Below are 26,854 nucleotides of genomic sequence, written 5' to 3' on the forward strand. Positions count from 1 at the left end.
TCTGGAAGAAGCTATGGCAAGACAAGCCTTCCTAGACTTGCCAGGATATGAATACGACCGAAATAAATGTAATGTATTCAAACCATTATGTACAGACTTCAGACAACATGTGAAGCATCACCTTCATGAAAATGTTGACATTTTTTTGAAAATTAAGAGATTGCCTCTCCTATCCTATTTGAAGAAAGCATGACGCTCACTTTGCAGTTTTGAAATAGCATATAACTGATAACCCCTCCCCGATTTTTTTCACCAAACTCTTTAGCCACGATAACCAAATGCTGCCTTATAAAAAATGGAACAAACTTGTTCTAATATAAACATGGAAAATTCAGTTTTAGAAAAAATCAAACAATTAAAAAAATCACTGAAAAGCCATTGTAAATTTTTGAAATTGGGGTTTCGCACCAACCTTTTAGGGACATTTGACATGTACTTTGCTGACTCTCTCACAGCCCATTGTTTGCTACACAGTTCTTAACTTCTGCTATGCATGCAGCATGCCCCTAGAGGGCTAAGATAGCAAATGAGGTGATCAAAGTCCTATATGCAATATGAGGCCACAGATAGACACCAGTAATGCAGCTTAGGACAAAATAGGTTATTGTGTTGCCATCGCGTAGCCTTGACCCTATTTCTTTACGGAGACTGGGGTCCAGACAACCATCGACGGGCCATGAGAGTCTATTAAACATCTGGTTAGTGTTCACTGTTGTGGCATGTGGCACTGGCCAATTAGGCATGTAGAGCCTGAGAATTTCATTAAAATCATTTTGGTTCCTCATCATAGGTGAGTTTTATTAAGTTCCGCAATATTATGAAAAAACTGAACTGGTACAGATCACACTAATTGACACAGGCATCTACGGTGTCCCCATCAGCTCTCCTACCTTTCTTGAAAGAGCCGGGGAAAGAGCATTTTCAGTGTTGACAGTTGGATATTTGTCAACAGTAAACAGTGGGTGCTACCTCTGGTCTTTGACATAAACATGGCGTGACTGCCAAAAGCAAACACTGGTGGCACTCAGCAAACACAACTTGCTGATCACATGGGCTGCACTCAGCAAGACCTTTGAGACCATGCCAGTTCAAGTACAGAGTAAAAGGTTGCAAGTAGAGAGTCTAGTGACAAGATGGTACTGTATAACAAAATATTTCATTAAATCAACTTTATTGATGATAAGTACAATACAAAGTCAGCTGATATGGAGTCTTGTATAAACTGTCAGAGACCCTCTCTCTGTTGAGTTTTTCATGTCGTTCTCAAATGGAGTGGCTAAATGTCAAAGTTCAAGAAACTACAATAATTTCATGTATCATTTATTCGGCTATTCACAAATAGTTTGTGGTCAAAATGAGGTGACTGAAGATTAGTGGACACATGGTTTGTTGGGAACTAAAAGGAAATTTCTTAGGGGGCTCTACGTAATGATATGCATGGACTCCCAAGGTTACTAACAATTCAAGCAAAATTTCCCTGTCTCCAAGGATCTTCCACCTTGTAGTAAAAACACTTTTACATTCATGTTACAAACATATTCAAAAGTCCTAACCCAATTATTTAATAAGATCTCACAACGTAACAAATACTTGAATATATACACACTTCTAGGCTGAAGACATGATTGGGTTGATCATTTGTGACAACTACTTCAAAAATTTCATCCAAATAAGTTGTGAGTATTAAATTGCTAGGGCTCTGAGCCCTGATTCAGTACAATAAAATCGTCATGTGTTTCAAAAATATTCTGAATTACATTCAACTATACAAATTTAAAAAATGCAATGTTTCCAGTCACCGTAATGCCTTGTTAGACAAGTTTTGGATACAAGCTATGAAAAAGATGCTAACCTCAGTGATGAAAAGCTTTATAAGATGAAGTTTTTATCACCGTCCAGTCAGATTAATGTCATGGTTACATCATCTGACAAATGACATTATAGACTAGACAATTTAATTGAAGTCATAGTGACTGTCAAAATACTTCGTCAGTCGTTTTCTGTCTTTAGAACTCTTGATAGTGTGTAACCAGTACTGCACACAGCTGTTGACACAGTTTTTAAGTTGTCCATTTTCTAGTGCTTCAGTCAGGACAAATTCTACAAAAGGAGTCTTCAATTGCTCATAGCCAAGTTCCCCCAGGGACTTAAGTATTCTTGTTATTCTAAAGTAGTTGTGTGATGATCTGTGAAAAATTGACAAATAAAATGTTGGTGATACAGAAATTAGCTTTGTATACACACATTGGGTAGTTGTCCCAAAGAAGTATTTGTTTCTCTCAATGCATAACTTTTGTTTTGCAAATTTATGTACACTACATTGCTTGAAGCAATCAAAGCTAAGAATGTTACCGAACATCCAACATTTTACACAAGTGACAGGATGCACTAATCCAGGTTGCTTTAGATGTCCAGCGTCACAAGTACAAAGGTAAACCAACAGAACCCACTTGCTCTGTAGTCTGACGGTCCTGCATTTTATTGCCATTCTCTGGTGTTTACAACGAAAAATTGAAATGAAAGGCCACCGACTTCTACTAAAATTGTAGTTCTTGATCTCAGACCACCAGACTTGCTATTCAAGCACAAATTTGTTTTATGTTAACTTGGGCGAACAGCACAAAGATACTTTTATATGTTGTAATTTATATCTTGTTGATGAATATTTTATTCACAAACCTTCTATTTCACACTATTCCAGTGCATTTGATTGCATGTGTTTGAAAAAAAAGACACATTATAATTTGACTCTTCCTTATTGTGGAAACACCATACCCTACTGACTTACCAATTTAGATGGCGGTATCTTCCTTTCCAGTTTGCAGCTCTTTGAATGGTTCCCTTTTCTTTGTCGACTAACTTCATTCCGTAGAAATCCAACATCATTTCATAAGACTTGAGAACCCTGGCCCATGCCTTTTTGTCACGTTTTATCCCCTAAATGGACAAAATAGGGAAAAAAACATGACAAAAACAGATTCGAGTGCTGTTGAGCGAGAAAGAGTGAGCAGTAGTGCAGGATGGTAAACTTTGACAATACCTTGGCAGCATCAGTAGAACATGTTGTTTGTTTTGATTATGCTGCACAGAACATTCAGTTACACAACAATGAATAAGAATTCGATAAAACAACTCTTCTCATGTTTATTTCAGCAATAAAGCACACCCAGCGAAAGTATACAACAACGTTTTGACAAGTCATGACATAAATGCACAAGCGATAGCGAGTGCATATTTACGTCGGGAACTGGTACTGGTATGGTATGATATAATATGTTATATACAGACAACTCTATCATATCATACACTATTATAATCAGTGTGTTTTTGTTAAGGTAGAACGCACCTCGGGGACAGAATTCGGGCCTTCAAATTTTATCAAACTTCTTCTGACCTACCACTTGTGGGGGCTCATTATGAAGCTCTTGGCTAAAGAAAAGTTTTTATGGTCTTAGTTTTTTGAGAATCGAAAATTTTATTTCTTCCAATAGAGTTAACACAGAAATGGTGGCCATTTTGGATTTCAAATATCGAGAAATCGCAAGTTATTTGTCTCTCTAGTACCAAAATTTGCATGGTGACCCCTAATTTTCATTCTTGATTTGGAAAGACAATGGTTGAAAGTTTCATTGAGGAAAGTTTGAGTAAAAGTTTAAGTCTCTCACACTTTCGAGGTGCATTTACCGGGGTTTCCCAGTCATTTAACTGGGGTTCCCCTTGGTGTATCAATGCAATCAGACTATCGGAAGGCAGAAATGTTAACAGGGTTCCCAAAATCATTTACTAATATTCCCCAACCTTAGCAAAAACACTGATAATGTAGCAAAAATTTATTAATAAGACTTTAAAACTATTTTATCATCAAACGTGGTTCACCTCCATGGATTGTTGGACAGGGTGGTGGAACCTACATTCAAGAGTGCAAAATACTGGCTGATATTGAACAAGTTAAAAATCACCATAATCCTAGGGGTCAAGTTGCTTCACTAAAATGGGGGGCTTAAGAAAAGCTTTTGTTTTCATAATAAAGATTGGGCCTGAGTTCTTCGGGTGCATCAACCTACATGCATGGAAATTGGGTGAAAAGTTTTGAAGGACATTTCTGTGTAAAGACCTCTTTTCCAATTATTGTTGGTGACTGAGTTGTCTTGTAGTTCTATGAATTTTTGCAAGCCACGGTCACTTTGAGAACATGGCTGAATGCATAAATGTGCTGGTGATACGATATTATCCCGATATTATCTTTAAACATACCAAGAACTTTGCAGTCCCACATAACAGTATTTTTTGAAATGTTAAATCACAAGTCACACAACCTATTGAGTAATACTGCGTGAAAGGATAATTAATACTTTACTCAGTAACCAGCTAAAGTTTTGGTCAAGAATGATGATGTGACCTTCCATATAATAACTCTAGCATACAAAAGCGAAGTTAAAAGCTACCATATTTTAAGGAATTTGTTCTAACGCATCTCAATTCAACTGAAGGGAGATCTAAAAATTTTGACCTTTTGAGCCAAAGTAGAAAGTAGTTTTCTCATATTTTTTGGCATACTGGTAATCTTGTGGAATTGATTTTTCAGTCATAATTTCAGTCAACGATATCAATCTTGTACCACCACAAACTCAGGGACTAAATCATCCTTAAAGGTGCCAACAACTTCAAAGTCTAAAAGATGCCTTCTGTGGAGTTCTAGCCACAATATTGCTTACCTCAGCTTCGTGGAGTTGTAATTCTTGTGACTGATAGTTCATGCCCTTTTCCCTTATAGGAAAAATCCTGAAAGAAACAATGGACAAAAGAAGTTAGGTTTTCTGATAATATTGCAGTTTACTTTGAGTTAATACTTAGGCTCATATTCAGATACCAACTCAGATTCATATTGAAATACCAACTCAGATTCATATTCAGATAATGAATTCATGTCGTCAAGAGGGCTGAGGCCCAGGTGATTTATCTAAAACTTAGAGTAGCATTTGGACCATGAATTAACTCCATGATGTAATCTACAGGACCAAGGGCATTACTTTCCAATAGAACAGGATTCTGTGACATTCTTGAATAAATCAAATCCACCACTTTGACTTCAGACTATACTTACCTTGGCCATAACAATTCAAACATTGATCAAGACTGTCCAAGCCCAGGAAAACAATAGTTACCAAGGTGAATTGGTTTTACTTACCACTGGATGTAGCCATTGTGCCTCTCAAGCTTTTCATAGTCTCCCCACCAGTATTCATGGATATTATCAATCAAATCTCCTAAGAAGAAAGAACAACATAAAAATTCAGGGAGAAGACAAGCCATGGTGTTTGAGGAATTTATGGCTCACAGAACTTTCATTTATTTGCAATCATTTTATCCTTTTTTACATTTATCTTCCTTTTTACTCATTTCTGGCAAAAAAATAAATAACACTGCAACTTTCTCTTATAATTACGGAGACAGGCATCCTATAAGCATACCTTCTGACTCACATTAACTCATATACTCTTTGAGTCAATTTTGGAATTTCTGGAAAATTTATGGTGTCAGCTCTATATCAGTGATGTACTGATAATATTTGGTTATTACAAAAATAAAGCTGAGGATGGACAAGAACATTGGTGCAGTAAATCACCCTATGCAAAGCGGAGGGCAATGCATGGCGCCAATGGCTGAGTGCATCCTTTGTGGCATGTTTTGAAATAACATTATTACACATCTTTCATTTGTGATTTGTGCGTCAAATGGGCTCATTCACCAATTTCATGCAAAGTAATTTTTTTCTTCAAATTTATAGTGCAAGTATGGAATGCTATTGTGAACACGCTTCCGGATGGCCTGTGCACTGCACATATAGAGCACGATTCAACAAAGAACACGCACAGGCTGTTGCTATATACACTGCATATTGGGCTGGGGACGCCTGGAAACACAAGCAGCAAATTTATGTTTAAGAACCTACATTCTTTGTGGCTTTTTTAGTGCATGAAAAATTCTATTGTTCTCGATGGTAGATGTGTGATAATATGCAAAATTTTCTTGCATAAGAGAGAACTTTCATGAGTCAGTGTTGTGTCAATTTATCTCAGAAGGCACACAATACGTGTCACTGCATTGCTAATTGTGCATCACCTTATAAACAAGGCTGTGTATGTCTCCAATTCATGTCCATGTGCACACACCTGACAAACTCGGTAATTTGTAGGAAATCATACAAACCTCTTGGTTCAGACTCAATAGCATTCTTGTAAAATAACAGATTGTCTTTCATTGAGTCATTATCCTTCTTGCCCTGTAAAGTGACAAAATGAAAGCAATCACAGGACTGTTACCAACACTTGAGAAACTAAATGCTCCCAGTACAATTTTACTAACTGTTCAATGACAGCAAAATTCAATACGTTTTCAACAAATTGGTGCTACTACGCTATCATCTATGTATATAGAACTGTAGTTCATAGCACCAAACTCAGCATGTAATCAATCAACAATGAAGAGATGCTGCAAAGATTTGACATATGTTTGATGCCAGTCACTATGGAAACAGTTTGGTTTAACCTCTTTATTTACCTGGGAAAAATTACAGATGTATACTAAAAACTTTATATTAAATAAAAGTCTTCATTACAAAACATACCGGATAGCCACTTCTGTATTCTTTTGTATCCCTGTCGCTCAATTCTGTCTTAAGTCTTGGCTTGTTTCGTTTCTGAGGAGAAAAAGTAGCAACCCAGTGTCATTAATACAAACAATGAAAGTGAAAGAGAAAGAAATAATGCTTATGTCATACTTAGTTTAGTCAGTATTCAAGAATGACTGGTGACATATGTATTGAGAAATTGCTTTATCCCAGTACTTCCATGTTGATTTTATCTTGAACAATCGCCAAAGGTAAAATCTTCATACCCTGGTAGAAATGGGTCAGCGCCACAGTTTGAAGCAAAGTAAATAGGGGACCAAAGTGGTTTATTGTAATCCCAGTGCTATGACTTTTAACACTACATATTCCATAAATTTTTTAACACAACAGTTACGCCATTTTTCACTCATGTAGACCTTCGACCCACATTGTCAGTATTTATGTCACAGGAATGTACAGAAAAATTTGTATAATTGAATCATTTCTTGGGATGCTCTAAAAAACATGGCTGTCAATATACACATTTAACATGCATGATCAGTGGAAAAAATACAATAGCAGTATGACAACCTGACCTTTTGTAAGCATTAATCAGGTGTAGCCAACGAACAATGCACTTTTAAAGGGGTCCTTACTATGATAAGATATATTGTACATGACAAGTAATGTGAACTGACTAATTTTAAGTCAAGAGGGCAATTGAATAGCTGTTCATAATTTGCCCTCCCACTGCAAATTTTTCGACTTACCCTGCCGAACTCAAACTTCATTTTTACCCGCTCCCCATATATGTTTGAAGCTCCCCTGCCCTGTGGCGAAAAAACTTCTGATTTCCCCTGCCGTGGAAAAAATTGCCCTCAAAATTTTGTCATTCCATTTCCCCTGCAGACATGAAGCTACCCTACCCTGTGATGAAAATACTGTCGATTTTCCCCTGCCCTGAGAAAAAAATCCCCCTGAAAATTAACATTCCCATGCAGACACCAGACACATACTGCAGTGGCCTTGTATTTGGTTTCCATCCTGCAGTACATAGAGTGAGATGTGGGGTCAATCGATAGGCTAAGTAGTCTGGGTAACCTGTAAAAGGTATAAGTACTTGCACTGTCCCCATCCCCAGAAACACCATGGCTGAAATTCCTCTGTCCCCGTTTTAAAAGTAGCTTCCCTCTCCGCGTTTTTCGCCAAGCCCTGTCCCCAGGACAATCAACCAATATCTGCCCTGACCTACAAAAAAACTAAAATTTGCTCCCCTGCCACCTAAAAATATGTCCCCGCCCCTAGCAAAATTAAAAATTTGCCCTGCCCTCAAAACCAGCTTCCGGAATAGCTTTTTCGATGAATAGCTCCGTTGGCTGCACCTGATTAACACTCTGCAGTAAACATTTATTGTTTTATGATACTCGTGCAACTACATTGTGGTAGCTGTGATGAAGGTGTTTAAAAATAGACATAAAACATCTAAATTGCCCTATGTTCTAACCAAATATGAACTGAAAATGCTCATGTGTTTCAATTGTTGCAATTGTCTGTGAACTGACACTTTTAACTGACATGAAAAACCATGACTTTGTAACTTCATTAATATCGTTAAAATTTATCTCACAAGCAATATTCATCATGTATGAATTCCATTGAAATTTGTTTTGTATGCAAACTAGTAATTTGCTGAAATGAAAATGATAAATATCTTCCACTGCTGTCATCTAATTGCATCATCACTTTGTATCACAAGTTTGATTGGCTTTGGTGTAGTCCTTCAAGGTTATATGAAAAATAGTGGAGCTCATTAAATATGCAAATTATAAATTAGCTAAAATGCAAAATTTCTTTCACAATTACAGTAAAATTGTCTCATCAATATACATAGTAACTTTTCTTCACTTTGGCAAAGTCTTTCAAGTTAAATTTCATTAATTGGTAGAGGAAGTGAAATATGTAAAATTGTAATTAGCTTGTTTAAAAATGTAAAATGACTTTGATTACTGTTATATCACATTATCTTCAATGTCTGCAGTGTTGCAGCCAGGAATTTTTACACAGTAGACACTGTTCCACTACCATTTATTTTGGGAGAAATTTTGCACATTTGGGGTCAACATGCGTCAGTTGTCAATCAAATTTTGTATAATTTATAGCAGTATCACACAACAAAATGCAAACTACCGGCACTGTGTCGCATGCTTGAATTTAAGGCCATTGTAGCAGTATACCGTATCTGCCTAATATCAGAGCTCAGTCGGACTACAAGCAAGTTATAATATCAAGTGTTGTGTTGTAATTACTTCTTATCACTGTTCTGAAAGTACATAAATATGAAGCACCGAAATAATCATGCAAAACAAAAGTCATTGTCAGTAACATAGATTACATGCTATTGGCACCCATTGAACACAGTGGTCTCATGAGTGCACCCGAGGTGACCCGCAGTACGCCAGAATGCATTTTGGGGACATTGTCACAAGGGCGCATCCTGGCTGCAACACTGATGTATGTAGCAAGTTTCATCAACTCTGATCGAGTCAGTCCAAATATGTCCCTGATTAGGAAAGTTTGTTAAATACGCAGATTAGTAAATAGCTGATGTAATATTGCAAAATGACTTTCATTACTGTTATATAATAGTATCTTCAATGTACACACCAAGTTATGTCAACTTTGGTCAAGTCAATCAAAATATCTATTCCTAGTTAGGAAAGTTTGTTAAATATGCAAATGAGTAGTGCATAGTCATAAAACTTCCTCATGACTATGATGACTTGTGAAATAAATGAGAAAGCAAGGAGTTTTAGCTAATAAGGTTTCGAAACAGTGGGACCTGTAAAAGTGTTTTCCTTAGCGTGTTTACAAATTTCTTGACAAAAGTGTTTTTGCATCAATTGAGGGAAGAGTAGCTGAAGCTTTCAATGTTTTTCTTCAATTTTTTGTGATAAAGAGCAGAGGTTCATGTACTTGCTGCAACATGACTTGTTCAATATTTGAGCACTGCATACAGCAACGTATATAGTTCCTAAAGTAGATTCTCAAGCAACCTCACATAACAAGAATTTGAGTGCTTTGTCTGTTCAAACATTCTTGAATATTATGATCATCAGTATAGTCATTGCTGATTATTTTTTAACAAACATTTAATATGCATAAATTATGTCAGTGATCAGTTCCTAACCTTATTAGAATCTGGCCACCATTGTGGCCACCTACTGGTACTGCTGGTGGGAACATACTCATCATCATCATCATCATCATCCTCATCCCCTGGAGTGTTATAACTATCTGTACTGCCTGTAGATGAAACATGATCTGGTTCATCATTTGTGGAGACATCTCCAGGCTGAAAATTTGATGTTGTTGCTGCGTCACTCTGAGAATTGTCTCTGTTGTCGCTGTCTTGTGGCTTGACTGGGTCAACCTTTTCAGTATCGGACTCATTGCCAGACCTGGAAGATTCATCCAGCACATTGTATACTAAAGTGTTTTGTGAGCTGTTGGGGACATTTACAGAATCGTCTTTACAAGGCTCTTCTAATTTGATCTCATCTGATTTGTCTCCTTGCTCTTCATCATCTTCTTTAGAATGGACTTCAGTTCTCTGATCTCCTTGCTCACTTTCTGCACTTTTGATCACTTTAGTGCTGATTACTATCTCTTTATCTTCATCTGTATTTCTGCTGGTGTCTCGATCCTGTCTGTTCTGTTTGATCTTCAATTCTTGACCTTCGTCTCTGCTTGCATCTGTATTACTCTTATCATCAGTTGCAAAACCCTCGATTTCACTTTCCACATCATTGGGTTTCTCTGGCTGGCTGTCACCTGGCATCATGCTGTCATCTTTACCCTGTGTCTCGTCCATTTGATTCATCTCTCTAGTAGTTGATGTATCTTCAGTGTCATCACGGTCTTCCACCACCTTACGTAGTTTATCTGCATCAGTCTTTTCTTTCTCCTCAAAGACCTGTTCGTCCATGACTTTGTTTTCCACATCATCTTGTTTATCTGCATCACTCTTTTCTGTCCCTTCAAAGACCTGTTCGTCCATGACTTTGTTTTCCACATCATCTTGTTTCTCTGGTTTGCTGTCATCTATGATTTTGCTACCATCTCCTTTTCTTTCTGTCTCCTTGACTGCTTCAGTAGAAATATTGCCATCAGTTGCATCTGTTGTTTCATCTTTTTTGGCACTCACTGCGTGAGGTATCTCTTTATCTCTCTTTTTTCGACCTTCATCAGCGTCTGTGTGCTTGGCTCTGTCATCAGATAAATCATGCTTCTCTGTGGTTTCATCTCTCAGATCCCCTGCGGTGGAAGTTTTCTCTGGCTCATTTATTTCATCAGTCTCCTTTGGTTTGACATGAATCACTGTAACATTGGCTTCATTGGCAATTTCATGGTTACGTGGCATTACGTTGTCTCCTGTTGCATCTTCTGATTTCATCATATCTTTTGCGTCATCATCCAAATCATCATTATCTTCCTTTCTGGTGACATCATTAGTCATTCCAACTTTAGTTGATTCATTCTGAACTTTATCTTTCTCTTGCTTGTTTTGCACAGGTCCTCCTTGAACAATCTTTGGTTCAGCTCCATTTTCACCTTCATTTACCTCCTTACTTTCACTTGAACAGAGACCTTGATGAAAAAGATATACAGCTATTGTGGCGTAATCGTATATCAAATATGACACAGAGAGCAAGAGAAAGTTCAAAATTGCGCAATCAACTTGATCAATTGTTGATTGGCTAAATTAAATAGGGAGTAGGGTAAGCAAATCCTAAAAATGGAGTTCCACTGTTTCATAGTATTTCCTTGTGGTTATTCTCCTTATATATATATATATATATATATATATATATATATATATATATATATATATATATATATATACAAAAAATTGCGTATTTACGCATTGGAATTGACTCTCTACGCATTTTTTTCATTGTTATGCGTTTTCTATGCGCTAAAGAAAACAGTAAAATGTTCCCGAAAGCACTCCCCGTGACTGAGCTCTTGTGACAACCAGACGAAATGAGTGCCCGCTTGACATTAAATTTGTTGCAACATTTCAGTCAATCATTCATTTTCTGTGGAAAGTTTCGGATTCTCTGGGCGTTGTCTGAAACATCGGCAGCGTAATTCAAAGGCACGTTATCATGTCATCAGTGCCTATGAATTACGTTGCTAATTTTCAGGTGAGCGATAGTTCCTGAAACTTATGACACAAAGTGAGTGACTGACAGAAATGTTGCAACAAATTAAGTGCCAACCGTGCATGATCTTCGCGTCTCGCTGTCCCCCAAATTTGATCAAAGCATACATGCAGCATGGCGACGAAGCAAACAGCTCTATTTTCTTTCAACTTTGCTCCACGAGTCCGTGAAAATAAAATGATTCAGAGGGTCAATTGAAAGACACTACTGGGCAACCCAACATAGAGAACACGGCGAAGCGCAGTGAAATTGAACCAATGTCGGAATCCACGACGTATTGTCCTGTTGTCGCCGATACAAGAACAGGGGATCAATTCCACAGTAAAGTCGTGAGCCGTGATGATGATGCACCGGTTACCAAAAAATCCCGTCCACAACCACACGCAGGCTACCAAGAAATTTTGAAGACTGAATATTCATAGTTACGTTTTGATGTATAAATATAAATGTATAAATTTTGAACGTTGCTGGTGCCTGGATTTTCAATAACTCTAACCTTTTGGTTGCCTGATGTGTTTTGACTGTCGCATGTATACCCTTTGCTGTTAGGTTTCAGCATGTTTGAAACACAGCCCAGTCGTTCAAGTTGTTAGTTGAACTGTTTTCATTAAAATGTTACATGTATATCATACAATTCGAATTGGTAGAGTAGATTTATTGAACGGCTCATCGTATTTTGTAGTCGCTTTTTCAATCAATCGAGTGTGGAAGTGAAATTACGCATGCAAATACAGCCATTACGCAATTTTAGCAGACCAATGCGTACGTAAGGAGGAAACAGTTTCCGCGAACACTGATATATATATATATATATATATATATATATATATATATATATATATATATATATATATATATATATATATATATATATATATATATATATATATATATATATAATAACACAGAATTACTTGAAGTACAAAGTAATGATATATGTTACTTAAGTTTCATGCATCTTGCAATTATCAGACAGTAGAAGTTATTATTTACAACGCTCTGCTTTAGTATTGAGCACTGTAATGTCCCAAGGTCATCTGTACACTTATATATGCATATATATATATATATATATATATATATATATATATATATATATATATATATATATATATATATATATATATATATACAAAATATATATATATATATATATATATATATATATATATATATATATATATATATATATATATATATATATATATATATATATATATATATATATATATATATATATATATATATATATTCCAATTGTACTGCCAAAGAGTGGAAATTAGAGTTTTTAGGATGTCCGTTAGGCACTGCACTGAGCGAGCGCAAGAATCTCGGCGCGTGTGGCAAGGTATAGAGGCAGTAACCTCATACAGGAAGAAATCAAACAGTATTTTGAATAGCGATGTCAATCTTCCAGATCTTCTGAATGATTTTTATGCCCGCTTTGACAAGAAGCAAACAGAGCCTCATTTAACCCTGGAGACTGTCACGGAACAGCCACCTTTTACGATCGAAGAGTCTTATGTGAAAATGTGCTTCTCAAGGGTCGATCCTCGCAAAGCAGCTGGCCCGGATGGCATTCCGTCTTGCGCCCTTCGTCATTGTGCCGATCAGTTATCGAGTGTTTTTACTGATATTTTCAATACATCAATTTCCCGTTGCATCGTACCCTCATGTTTCAAGAGCTCTATCATTGTTCCAGTTCCAAAGAAATCACAACCAAAGTGCCTGAATGACTACCGTCCCGTTGCACTTACATCTGTCATTATGAAATGCTTTGAACGTATAGTGTTAAGATATATCAAGTCCATATTGCCAAAATCTCTTGATCCATATCAGTTTGCGTATCGTGCCAACCGCTCTGTTGAGGACGCCGTATCATTTGTACTTCACACTGTATTAGCTCACCTTGATAATCGAAATTCATATGCAAGAATTCTGTTTATTGATTTCAGCTCAGCTTTCAATACAATATCGCCTTTGAAATTAGTTGCAAAGCTGTCTGATCTAGGAATAGATCCTTCATTATGCAAGTGGATTTTAAGTTTTTTGCACCAAAGACCCCAAGTGGTCAAGATTGGTGACCGTTTTTCCTCTTCTATTGTTCTGAACAGGGGCGCTCCTCAGGGTTGTGTCTTAAGTCCCTTATTGTATTCACTTTACACATACGATTGTACAAATATGTTTGAGGGAAATGTAATGGTAAAATTTGCAGATGATACTTCAGCAGTTGGATTGATTAGTAATAATGATGAGTCAAATTACAGAAAAGAAATCGTTAACTTAGTGGAATGGTGTGATACAAATGATCTTGAACTCAATGTAAGTAAAACAAAAGAAATCATTATCGACTTTAGGAAGTCAGTCAGCCAACTATTCCCATCGTGATTCAAGGCAGTGAGGTTGAAATTGTGTCTGTTGTTAAATATCTTGGAATTCAACTCTCTAATGCTTTGTCTTGGCAGACAAATACAGAGTCTTTAATTAAGAAAGCCCAGCAACGCCTGTATTTTTTTGAGACGCCTGAAGAAATTTGGCATGAGTCGTGTCATTTTGATTAACTTTTACCGCACTACAATTGAGAGTATTTTAACATATGCTATAACAGTCTGGTTTGGAAATATCACTATTGCAGAGTTTCATTCACTAGTAAAAGTCGTTAGCACTGCAGAGAAGATCATTGGTTCAGATTTACCTTCATTGCCATCAATTTATCGATCCAGGACCATTCGGAAAACCACTTCTATCATTAATGACGAAAATCATCCAGCCCATAAATATTTAAACTTTTACCTTCTGAGCGACGCTATCGATGCACCAGAACAAAATCTGAACGCTTTCGCAAGAGTTTTTATTCATCAGCAGTTCGAATTTTAAATCAAATGTAATATCTTTGTTTAACATTTCGTATTTTAAGTCTTTGTATGTTAACGTGTGTTTATTTTTAGTATTTTTATTCCAGTTTATGATATTTTTAATTCTTTCACTGATGCGCACGTGAAAAATCAATTTCCATTGTATTTTAATGCATATGGCAATAAATAAATTATTATTATTATTATTAAAATACACATATGAAAATTGCACAATAATTTGAACAAATCTGACAGCGGCCATTCCTTGGATAATGCATACCAAATTTCATACACGGGGGCTAATGTCGCAGCGATGTCTGTCTGTCTGCCTGTCTGCCTGTCTGCCTTACTGTTCGTCTGTCTGTCTGTCTGTTGGCGCAAGATCTCAAGAACGGCTTATCAGATCACAATCAAATTTGACCCATAGATTCTGTTTGAGAATGGCAAAAACAGATTAGGTTTTAGTCGGTATGGCTTGCACATTTCATGCCCATTTGCATAATTAATGATTTTAGAAAAAAACAAACATACAACGAGAACAGCTTACAGAATTGGGTGAGATTTTCTACAAATCTTAGGACTTATCCGGCATGAAAGACATAAAGGTGTGACATGAAAGTTAATAGCTAATTTGCATATTTGATGAACTTTCCTAATTAGAGATATATCTAAATTGACTCAATCGAAATTGGCGAAACTTGATATGTATATCGTATATGCGTTGATTTAACATTAGGCCTACTGAAAGTCGTAGAGCATTTTTAATTCAGCAAATATTTAATGAACTTTCCTAATTAGGGGTATAACTCTTGATTGACTTGACCAAAATAGACGAAACTTGCTATGTACATAGAAGATAATATACAATATTATTATAAGTATTAAAGTTTTTACCTTCGACGATGCCTAGATGTATCTTTAAACAGTCTGGATTTTCTTTGAAAACCAGATCACTGTCAACGTCACCATAAGGTACATTGGCTAGAACATCATAGTACTGCTGTTGATTCTTCATCTGTTGTTTTGCTGTCATGATATCCACTGCTCCACCAAATGTCAAGAGATGGTTTAGATATGAACGGATACTTTCTGCACTGGCGATCCTCTGTTCAAGCAGTTCTGTCTCCGCATAAATTTGTTTACTCTTTTGTAAATAGATATCATCAATTTCACCGTGCAGTTTTATTTCTAGATTCGTAATGGTATCAATTAACTTTTGATACAATACTTTAATTTGTAGGTCTGCTACTGACCTGTTTGCATCCAACTCTTTTCGAACATCGTTCACTCTGTTCATTCGCAGCTTTAAATGGGTAATCTTCTGAGCAACTTTCTCAGAGTGTGCTTTCATTTCTGGTGTATACTTATCCAGTGCTGAATCCAGTGATATCATTGTATGACCTGTTATAGCATGTTCAACAACTGTACATTTATAACACGTTGGCACCTGGCAAGTGTCACAGAAAAATTCTAATTTATTACCGGAATGATTGTCGCAGAATCTTGGCTGAATCATTCGAAAGTGTTGGGTTGACATCTTTTCGATATATTCCTCATTTTGCATTGGTTTGTGATCTTTTAAGGCTGTCAATTTGCTGTGATTTTGTATGCAATTATTGCAGAAAAAGTGCCCACCACAGTCACCGCACCAGTGTTTGGCTTCTTTTTCACACCATTCACACAGCGTCATGTCACTTCTATCAGGCCTGACGTCACCAATAACGCCCAAAAGGTCATCAATAAAACGATTTCTGTCGAGAGCACGTACTCCTTCAGAGGGCAAAGGACAAAGTTTCTTACATGTCGGACATATCAACTGATCATTGTTTGTCTTGACCCATTTTGATAGACAAGGTTCACAGAATGTGTGATAACAGGGTAGTATTTTAGGTGACTTGAAACGTTCCATACAAATTGCACATAACAGCACTTTGTCGTCGATGTCAGTCAGCAGTTGCTTTCCACTGAAGCCTGATGATGCCGCCATGATGATGTTTGGTCAAAGAAGATCACTGAAAATGTACAGAACAAAATAATAATGGCTGTTAGCGTTCTAAAGCTTACAAAATATTTAATGGCAATATCTATGCATAAAAAATAAACATGGTTGTGTGCGTGTTAAAGCTGTTAACACCCACAGTAATCTTTGCATCCCAGAGTTTTAACTTGCCATGGTAAATGTGTTTGTCTATTGAGATTGCATTGTGTCTGCATTGGATGTCACTTTGTCATTATTATTATTTCCTGATTCATAGTATGTCTATTTTATAGTGAAATGAACATGGCGAGAGTCTACTATGGTCTAATTTCCCACCCCATATGTTAGTTCACACAATGCCCTTTGCAAACCAATAATAAAAATTACGTAAGAGACATTTCGGTCAATTTCATCCATGTTTTAATGTATTGTCTCTTTATATTTGAAAGGTCATGAAGGTTTATGTTTTCCCATACATGATATAGTAGAAATACTGAAATACTGGTGTTAAATATCTTAACAACAAGAAAATTTGGCAACAGCTCTTTATGGGTTGCCTGCCTCTATGATGTCCCTTCAAAGGCATCTGATTCTGTATCGTATTTTCAGTATAAAAGTGCGTTCGAACCAAAAGTTAGCCATAAAGCACATAAAGTAAATGTCTACTTGAATATTTACCTTCACTCTCAGTGTTAAAAAAACTCCGAACTTTGAAACGTCAAAAAAAGACTGGACAAGCACAAGCAACTCCTAGTCCACCAGAGGAAATGCTGACGTTGCGCACAACAACACTGCCTAAGTGACATTTTTCTAACCCTTGAACAATGTTCGATTTATAATAATCAATCCGGCAGCCTAGCAACGACAGACAAACAGTTTTAAACAATCACTTGTATCGCAGGCGAATGACCAGATCATATCTTTTATGGATAAAAATAAATACTAATATCCGCAGTGCTAAAACAAGTTGCTCAAGTAGGGGCGCAGCCAGTTTTATTGGTCCGAGGCTGGGTCAGAATATTCTGGAATGCGGCATGTTGCAGATATTTATGTGTGACATGCATTGTAACATTGGCTATTGTATTCAAGTCGGGATCTGAATTTGGTCTCTAATACTAACAGTACTGGACACACATGCGCAGTCAATGTTGACAGTACACATTGAGCTACTTGAAGATCACTTAGAAAGTGATGCTAAAAAACAGCCACATCAACCAGAAAAAATAACTGTCAAATAGTACAGTCACTTGGCCTTTAATTCCACATTGGTTGCAATGAGCTGTATTTGGTCATGCATGGCAGTCTGTAAATCCATGTAGTTATAACCCATTTAAATCTGAAATTATATTTTATTACAATAGACACTACAAGTAAATATATACACTTTCTATTCCATTGACGAAAACACAGGTTTGATAGAGAGGTTGTGCAAGACTACCCTTCTTACAAGTCCGGTAAATACATTGTACTATGTCTCTCAATCTTCACAAAGTACTTTTTCGTGAAATTGTGTTGCTGTGAACTTCATTGATTAGGCTTTCATCATCATCGTAGCTAGAATACACCTCTGGTTCTGATCTGTGATTGTTTTGTAGTTTCGAATTCTTTCTGTCTGTTCCCTGTTCTTTGCCACAATATCTACTTATCTATTATCTACTTCCTTTACATTTCTCCTTTATTAACCTTGGGCAAATTATTTTAACAACAATCACTTATTTTTTCATCCTTAATTGATTACAAGCAAAACTTTGCATTTTCATGAAATCCAGTTTCTCATTTAAAAATAACATTGTGAATACTGCCATACAACGGAAGTTGCAAGAATACAGGGCCATGTAGACTAAAATAAATGGGCCAGTGACGAGGCACAGGTACTCTGGCCTATGGCCAGGGAAGGGCAGAGGGACTAAAAAACAACAATGCAGCTATGTTCAAGCTTCCTATCGGTGAGGGCGAACTCGTGCCACCTGACACGACATCATGTTATTTAAAATTGAGTTAAAGGGACAAAGTCGGCCATTTTTCATGAAATTTGTTTGATACGAGACACTACTTATATTGTTTGACATGTTCAAGATAATGAATTAATGGGTGATCATGCATATATTCGACCCCGGTTTTAGACAAATTAAATGAAACCATCGCGAGAAAGAATAAATGGTCATGCCCATTCATTTTTTCTCGCGTAGGTTTCATGTATCGTGCAAACAATATAAATAGTGTCTCGTATGAAACAAAATTCATGAAAAATGGCCGACTTTGTCCCTCTAAAGAGTTGCAATGGAAAAAAAACATATTTCCTACTAACCACATTCTAATTCAAAAACGAAGTCAATGATACTTTCCATTTGCATTGATTTTCCCAAAATGCGTCATATTGAATCTGTTTCTTGAATTAGAACTACACACCATATTAAACCTCTACAATAAGAGGAAAAATTAGACTTCTTAAAAAATACCAGGTCCTCGCTTGAGATTAAGCATTTATTTTATTTATTTTATTTACACTCTTTATGGGCGGCCGATTTACTCTAATGAGTAATATTCTTCGGGGCTCACGCCAATAAATACAGCAAACATAAGTTGATAGGATACAAAAAAAAAACAATAAAAAAAACCAAAATTCTTTTACAACGAAATGCGAGTCATAATAAAGTCTTTCAGTAAACTTTTAAATTTATTTTCATTGCATGCGAGTTTTACGTCAACTGGTACGTAGGCAATTCAACGCTTCTGTCGCTCTATAATGGAATGTTCTTTTGCCAGCATTTGAAAAACAAAGTGGACCGTAGAAATTTAACTTTGAAGCTGATCGATTGGGATACAATTTCACGTCACTTTGAGGAATAAATACATTACCGAGATAAAGTGGAGCAGTATTGATATACATTTGTACACTGTGACTGCGAGGAAGTAAAAAATACGCTGCCTTACTGACATGACATCAAACGTAGAAAAGAGATCTGAAGATGGATAATCATAGGGTAAATTAAACAAGACACGGACAGTTATCTTTTGCAAAATGAAAACCTTATATCCAAATTATATTCCGTAGTGTTACCCAAAACAATGGTACAGTAATCAATCGAACTTTGGATTAAACCATAATGTAACACGATTCGATTATTAAGTGGGATAAACGGACGAATCCGTTGACTTAGTTTCTTACATAGATTATCGACATGATTGCTCCAAGATAAAGTTTCATCAAGAACCACTCCTAATACAGAACCATGTCGTACACTAGATATTTCACAATCTCCCATCATTACAAATGTTGGCATTTCTAATATGACCAAACTTATGTAGAGACACTTGGTTTTAGAAAATTTATAAGCATAGAATTAGGGAAATCCAGTAAGAATCATTCACTTCTGTGATATTTTGACCATTAGCAAGAAGTGTTTGATCGTCTGCATACACGTGTAAACTTGAACAATTGAAAGTTAAGGCCTGTTGGCTCTGCGCAAGTCTAAGAAGCTTAAACTGTATGGAATAAGATGAGCTAGTAGGAGTCTATGTAAACAAAAATCCTTTATGAAACGAGTTTCCTGATGGCGAGATATCATGGACGTAGGCTTCTACATGGGCATTCTACACACTGTCGAAGACACCCAGTCCATTAAGTTTTCATGTTATTTTCCAAACGAGAAGCAAAAGTCAAATTATTTCAACATAACTACAATACATTGGTAATAATCATTTATTCCATTGAAAAACATTTTTAGTAAAACACTTCTACAGTGATGTTAATGAACAAATATATGCCATAATCCTAATTCCATTATTCAACGGGACCTCACAACATAACAAAGAACACATACTTGAATATGTGTACACTTCTCACTTGAATATATTATCAGTTGATCATTATTTATATTTGTGACACTTGCTCCAAAGTTCGGGCATTCAAGTTGTGAGTTAATTGCTAGAGCTTTGAGTCCTTATTCATACCAATACCGGCAAGTGTTGACAAATATTCGCTCTGAATAACATGCAACAATACAAATGAAATATGCCACATTTGTTGTCACCGTGAAACCTTGTTATACAAGAATAAAAAAAACTAGATATGAAAAAGCCTGTAAATTAAGCGATATGAAGCTTTATAAGATGAGGTTTTTTCATCATTTAGTCAGAGTAATATTCTATACTTGGAGTTTGGCATATGACATTATAAACTTTATAAATTAGCGGAATTCATAGTGACTGTCAAAATGTTTCGTCAGTCGTTTTCTATCTTCAGAACTCTTGATAGTGTGTAACCAGTACTGCACACAGCTGTTGAGACAGTTTCTAAGTTCTCCATGTTCTAGTACTTCTTTCAGGACAAATTCTACAAATGGTGTCTTCAAATGCTCGTAGCCTAGTTCCCCAAGTGATTTCAACATTCTTGTTATTCTCAAGTAGTTGTGCTTAGACCTGTAAAAATCGATGCACGAAATATCATCAAATACTGATCGCATACTTTTAATACGAAACAATTGTTCGGTACTATAAATGAGCAATTAATGAGGTGATTTATATTGAAGGAGCGCAAGGTTTGGCTTAAACTCGTGGTTATCAATACTGACTGTGGACCTGTTCCATGCTGCTAAGACCGGTATTGTAGGTAAATGCAGAGGTTTAGTCAACTTAGTCCAATGCCTGCACTCTGATACTGGCCTACTACTCTTGTAAATGTTTGATTCGTAAGATTACCTTTGTGATGAAAAATGGTAGTTCTTGACCCAGATCACTCGAGTTGCCCGCCTTGAAATTATAGATTTGTTTATAAAAAATCGTAAAAAGCCCACTTCCCTAAAATATGTACACTAAAAAGAGTTTGTGAATAATCGATAACATTTTGCAACTTATCATTTTGCAAATTTACATTGATTAATTGTAGCATTATTTCTTATGCTGAATAAATTGCAAAAACAAAAACAAAACCAAAAAACATGTTAGGCAAGCAAACTACAGATTTGCTTAAAATTGTTTTCGAGACGTGTCCGCAAACAAAAACTAAACCACGAGGTCCTCAGAGACTGTACTCCAATGGCACTTCGGAGGGAGCATAAATATCTTCTTACCATTCAATACTTGAGTGTTAAGTTTGAGATTGCGATTTAATTACTTGCCAGCTGTGTAACATTTAATCTTATCGACTTACCTGTTTAGATGGTTGTATCTTTCTCTCCAGTTCGCAGCTCTTTTAATGGTTCCCTTTTCTTTGTCGACTAACTTCATTCCATAGAAATCCAGCATCATTTCGTAAGATTTGAGAACCCTAGCCAATGCCTTCTTATCACTTTTGATTTTCTGTATCGATAAGAGATGAAACATTAAATCACTTAAGACCAACGTGGAATTTTGCAGCAGATAAATGCATTTTTGTCAGTCTACTGTGTAGCAGTGACATACCGTACATCATGTACACTTAGGGTACTATTCTTTTTCATACCTTATGCTACAAGTATTGGTCTTCATTATGTTTTTGATCAGGTTGACTACCACAATTACCACCTTTATTAACAAAATATGTGTTTGGTAGTAAATCGTAAATTAAACCATGTTATAACCAGTGCTAGGTGAGTAGGGAACTAAATGCTATTGAAAGTGCAGAGTTGCTTTAAGGCTACCAAACTACATGCACGTGCATCTCAGTCTGTATGAAGTCTTCTCTAAGATGCTTGCCAAATATTGCTTACCTCAGCTTCATCGTGTTGTAATTCTTGTGCGTCATAGTTCATACCCTTCTCACTATTAGGGAAAATCCTGAAGGAAACAATGGATGCAAAACTAGTTTTTCATGATACCGCAGTTAACATATGCAAGCTCTCATTGCTTGAATCAAACGTTTTTAACACAACAATTGAGTTTCCACACGAGGACCAACTACAAGGCAAACTAAAACTTGGTAGTCACGATATCGCAGTATGGGGGCTATTATTGCTAGAATCAAAAGTAGCAATTGTTTTTTTCACACGAGGACCACGAACAAGGCAAATTTAAACTGCAAGTTACTTGCAGATTACAATGCAAGAAATAGTATTGCTTAGTTTATCTTGTCCTGTTTCAAAGTGTGAATTGGCCTAATCTCAAATTTTGAAGAGAACAGCGAGGGCAATTTTTGTTGAACTTACCACTGGATATAACCATGGTGCTTCTCTAACTTCTTGTAGTTACCCCACCAATGTTTATGAATGTTATCTATATAATCTCCTGCAATGAAGCGACAAGGCTTGCTTTTTAATAGGTATGACATCAATTAAATAATTTCTACGTATTCTTTAATAGACAGGAATATCCGTCGTATGGGAGCACATCCTCATGCGCCTCCTCTTTAAACTTTCCTTGGTTTTCTTCACTATTTGTGGGTTTGTTTGTCAACTGCAATGTCTTATTCTCCTACCCAAGGCTTGTTGAAACACCTACCAACTGACTTGTCAGCACAGCATGTATACATGTAAAGTGCAGTTCAAAAGTGGACTAAACTGCGTCTGTCAACAATAATCGACTATTACACAGACTGGCTTTAGTGTAAAATCATTAACATTTGCAGTTACTGTCCCTTTAAGGAAGGGACTGCCGCGGGCGATCGCATGCTCTGCTTTTATACGTAGTTTTAACCTTTCGAGTGAAGTTTAGGTCTGATTTAATCTGTGAACTCGCAACTTAGACCAATACTTGCAAGTTTTTATTTGTATTCTATGTATTGCTTATTTGTAATTAAGCTACTCATGTACATTTCTCAAACACGAATTCACCTTTTAATCATGCAATCATTTGTAATTTTGTAATATTCTTCGAATAATGCTATGGTTGACACAAGGACAGGTGTTAAACGATATACGATAAATAAGTACGACGTTGCAATGGAATTAAAAATGTGTGAATATATTCAATCCCGGTTTCGCTTTATAATACCATTAGAATGGAATTTTGATGATAATATCGAGCAAATGTGAAATTTGAATGTGTTTCTTCACTTATATTTAAGGTAGCTAGTCGCTGATTTTCTCTCACAACCACAGAAACGGAGTTCGCCATCTCCATCGCCTGGTGCTTTTTAAGTTCTCTGACTAGGACAATGTGGGTGACATTTCTTCTTTTACTTTACTTGGACATACAGCAAATTTGCCGGGCCCAGTAACTTAAGTATCTCGTGTCGTTTGGGGTAAAAAGAAATGAGTGTTTATATAAACGCATGATATTTGGGTTTCTGTTTCGGAACAAGCATTTTACCCACCAATCGATGCAATTAAACATAGCAACTGTACTTGATGACTGTCAACGTTTCACAGCTACCCTAGGTCTGTCTGTAATGGAGGCAGACAATAACAGAGATTTGTTATTGCCCTGGCTGCTTGCTCTGGCTGTATGTGTGAAAGATTTTATTTGCTCTCTTTTCTGAAATCATAAACGTCCGTGGAGCACTCGTACTTTATCATTTGGGAAACACACAAACCTTGTGGCTCAGACCTGATTTCATTCTTGTAAAACAATAGATTCGCCTCGCCCTGTAAGTGACCAAAAACAAAAAAACAAACAAACAAACACGTAAACACAGTTCATGTTCAAAGGTTCATGCATCAACCACAGTTGTATATTATGTTGAATGGCAGAGACGGCAAACTATTGTCAAAGCGTACATTGTCTATATTTGTACAATGCTGACACTGCTGTGAAAGGTAAATTTTTAATATAATCGGCAGATTTATTCAGCATATCAATAGTGTCGACGGCTAAATCTAAATAATTGGTGTTGCAGGAATGACTAAGAGTTTACAGATGCTAAAGACTAATTGTGACAAAAAAATCATTTTAGCTTGTTGCTTTTACAGTGATATTATCAAAATGTGTAATAAAATAGAATGCTATGTCTGAGCGATTATTACTAAACACACTGGATAGCCATTGGCGTAATGTCTTGCATCCTACCAACTAGTAATCCATTCTCCTGAGCCTTTTTTGTTCGTTTTTTGAAGACCATTAAAGTCACCGATAGTGAAAGTGAAAGGAACAATGAATGCTCCTTTCATACTTGTTTTCGTTATAATTCAAGGATGAGAAGGGAAGATAAATCTAAACAACAGAACTTCTGAGGATGCATTAGGCCTATAAGATATGGACGCCAGGGCAAATTTGTTATATACGCATGACCAGTGTAAAGAATTCAGAAGCTGTTTGGGTAACCTGACCATTCTATTTGTAGTAAAATATCTGTATTAAAAGTTTACTATTTAGAACTACTGTTGAACTACAGTGTGCTAGCTTGGAGGAAAGCCTTTTGAAAACGGAAGTAAAATGTTTACATTTGTCCAATCTCCTCAAAATTGATGGGTCACTGAAGGTAACATATCAATACTTACCGAATACATGGCGAACACGGATATCTGAAACAAAAGCAGCAAGTTTTTAGCTACTTGGTGAATCATTGAGCTTTAAATGCTGTTTTTCAATTCCTTTGTGACACAACAGCAATATCATACATGTATGCATGTAGCAACTTTCATTGTTCAACATTTGAGAACATTAAATGGCACATATGTTTACCACTATGCTGCTAAACTGAACTCAATTACAGATTTTGAATGAATTATTGACAGCTATATTAGGAACTGCAGCCACCATCTTTGTACATGTCTCAAGCAATCTCCCATGAGAAGAATGGTGATCTTTTATGTCGGTCGGTAGCAACTCTTGAGCATATGATCACCAATATGGTCATGGCCGATATTTTGAAATATAAAATGTCCATCAATTCAGATGGCCTGTCCCTAACCTTAATCTCTCGCAACCATCGTTTATAAAAAGGGGTAGCAGAGGTAGAAGCATCCTTTGTCGTCCCATAACTATCTGTTCTAGCTGTAGATGAAGCATCCGATTGCTGATCCTGTATGTGAAGATCTCTCTGCTGAATATTTGACGTTGTTGCTGTAACGTCAGAGTCGTGGCAGGAACTATCACTGTTATAACTGTATTGTTGCTTACATGGGTCAACATTTCCATCGTATGACTTATTGCAATGGTAAGTTGTATCATTTTCGGATCTAGGGTCCCCTGTTTGATCAGTCAAGTCAGTCGCTTGTGAGCTGTATTTGACTTTTGCAATATCATTTCCATATGGCTGTTCTGATTTGTTCTTGTCGTCTGTTTTATCTCCTTGTTCTTCATTATTAGCTTTAGAACGTACTTCAGTTCTCTCGTCCGCTTGATTCTCGCCGTTCTGTGCATTCGTCAGTTGTAGACCTTCCTCTCCGGTGTGTGCACTACTATTTTCAGTTGTCATCTCCCCGATTTCACTTTCCACATCATTGGGTTTCTCTCGCTGGCTGTCACTTGGCATCGTGCTGTCATCTTTACCCTGTGTCTCACCTATTTGATCCATGTCTCTACCAGCTGATGTATCTTCAGTGTCATCATGGTCTTCACCCACCTTAAGTAGTTTCTCTGCATCACTCTTTTCTTTCTCTTCAAAGGCATGTTCGTCTCTGGCTTTGTTTTCCACATCATCTTGTTTTCCTAGTTTGCAGTCATTACTATGGATCGATTCAAGTTCATCTTCTGTTGGGCTTCTGCTGGTGCCTTGATCCTCGCCTGTCTGTGCATTCGTCAGTTGTAGACCTTCGTCTTCGGTGTGTGCACTACTATTTTCAGTTGTGATACCCCCGATTTGACTTTCCACATCATTGGGTTTCTCTCGCTGGCTGTCACTTGGCATCATGCTGTCATCTTTACTTTTTGTCTGACCTATTTGATCCATGTCTCTACCAGGTGATGTATCTTCAGTGTCATCATGGTCTTCTCCCACCTTACATAGTTTCTCTGCTTCACTCTTTTCTTTCTTTTCAAAGGCATGTTCGTCTCTGGCTTTGTTTTCCACATCATCTTGTATTCCTGGGTTGCTGTCATTACTACAGTTCGATCCAAGCTCATCTTCCTCTGGGCTTCTGCTGGTGCCTTGATCCTCGCCGTTCTGTGCATTCGTCAGTTGTAGACCTTCGTCTTCGGTGTGTGCACTACTATTTTCAGTTGTGATACCCCCGATTTGACTTTCCACATCATAGGGTTTCTCTCGCTGGCTGTCATTTGGCATCGTGCTGTCATCTTTACCCTGTATCTCACCTATTTTATCCATGTCTCTACTAGGTGATGTATCTTCAGTGTCATCATGGTCTTCGTCTTCCTTAAGTAGTTTCTC

General features: G+C 36.7%; 2 protein-coding genes across 2 annotated transcripts; both read right to left on the minus strand.

Moving 5' to 3' along the window:
• Positions 1-1,137: 1,137 nt before the first annotated feature.
• LOC139141220 (uncharacterized) lies at positions 1,138-16,677 on the minus strand. The gene is made up of 8 exons (XM_070710845.1): positions 15,585-16,677; positions 9,798-11,257; positions 6,629-6,700; positions 6,211-6,283; positions 5,189-5,267; positions 4,716-4,782; positions 2,789-2,937; positions 1,138-2,186 (listed from the first exon to the last, which is right to left on the minus strand). Coding segments are annotated over exons 1-8 (2,994 nt in total). The 3' UTR covers positions 1,138-2,185.
• Positions 16,678-20,360: 3,683 nt separating this feature from the next.
• On the minus strand, positions 20,361-26,827 carry LOC139140333 (dentin matrix acidic phosphoprotein 1-like). The gene is made up of 7 exons (XM_070709495.1): positions 25,436-26,827; positions 25,023-25,046; positions 24,119-24,170; positions 22,794-22,872; positions 22,359-22,425; positions 21,821-21,969; positions 20,361-21,090 (listed from the first exon to the last, which is right to left on the minus strand). Exons 1-7 carry the CDS (start codon positions 26,789-26,791, stop codon positions 20,859-20,861), a joined length of 1,959 nt encoding a protein of 652 aa, XP_070565596.1. The 5' UTR covers positions 26,792-26,827; the 3' UTR covers positions 20,361-20,858.
• Positions 26,828-26,854: the final 27 nt, after the last annotated feature.

The sequence above is a fragment of the Ptychodera flava genome, chromosome 9, assembly GCF_041260155.1.
Source record: "Ptychodera flava strain L36383 chromosome 9, AS_Pfla_20210202, whole genome shotgun sequence".
Classification (NCBI taxonomy): Eukaryota; Metazoa; Hemichordata; class Enteropneusta; family Ptychoderidae; genus Ptychodera; species Ptychodera flava.

Excerpts from the sequence above, each read along its gene's own strand:
- LOC139140333 (XM_070709495.1), bottom strand. The coding sequence starts at position 26,791 with ATGGATAAAATAGGTGAGATACAGGGTAAAGATGACAGCACGATGCCA. Across the intron at positions 25,047-25,435 it reads GATGGTTGCGAGAGATTAAG|ATATCCGTGTTCGCCATGTA; the intron begins GTTAGGGACAGG and ends CTTTTGTTTCAG. Across the intron at positions 24,171-25,022 it reads CCGTGTTCGCCATGTATTCG|GGCGAGGCGAATCTATTGTT; the intron begins GTAAGTATTGAT and ends GGTCACTTACAG.
- LOC139141220 (XM_070710845.1), bottom strand. The coding sequence starts at position 16,677 with ATGGCGGCATCATCAGGCTTCAGTGGAAAGCAACTGCTGACTGACATC. Across the intron at positions 11,258-15,584 it reads ACATCTAGGCATCGTCGAAG|GTCTCTGTTCAAGTGAAAGT; the intron begins GTAAAAACTTTA and ends TTTTTCATCAAG. Across the intron at positions 5,268-6,210 it reads TATTGAGTCTGAACCAAGAG|GAGATTTGATTGATAATATC; the intron begins GTTTGTATGATT and ends CTTTCTTCTTAG.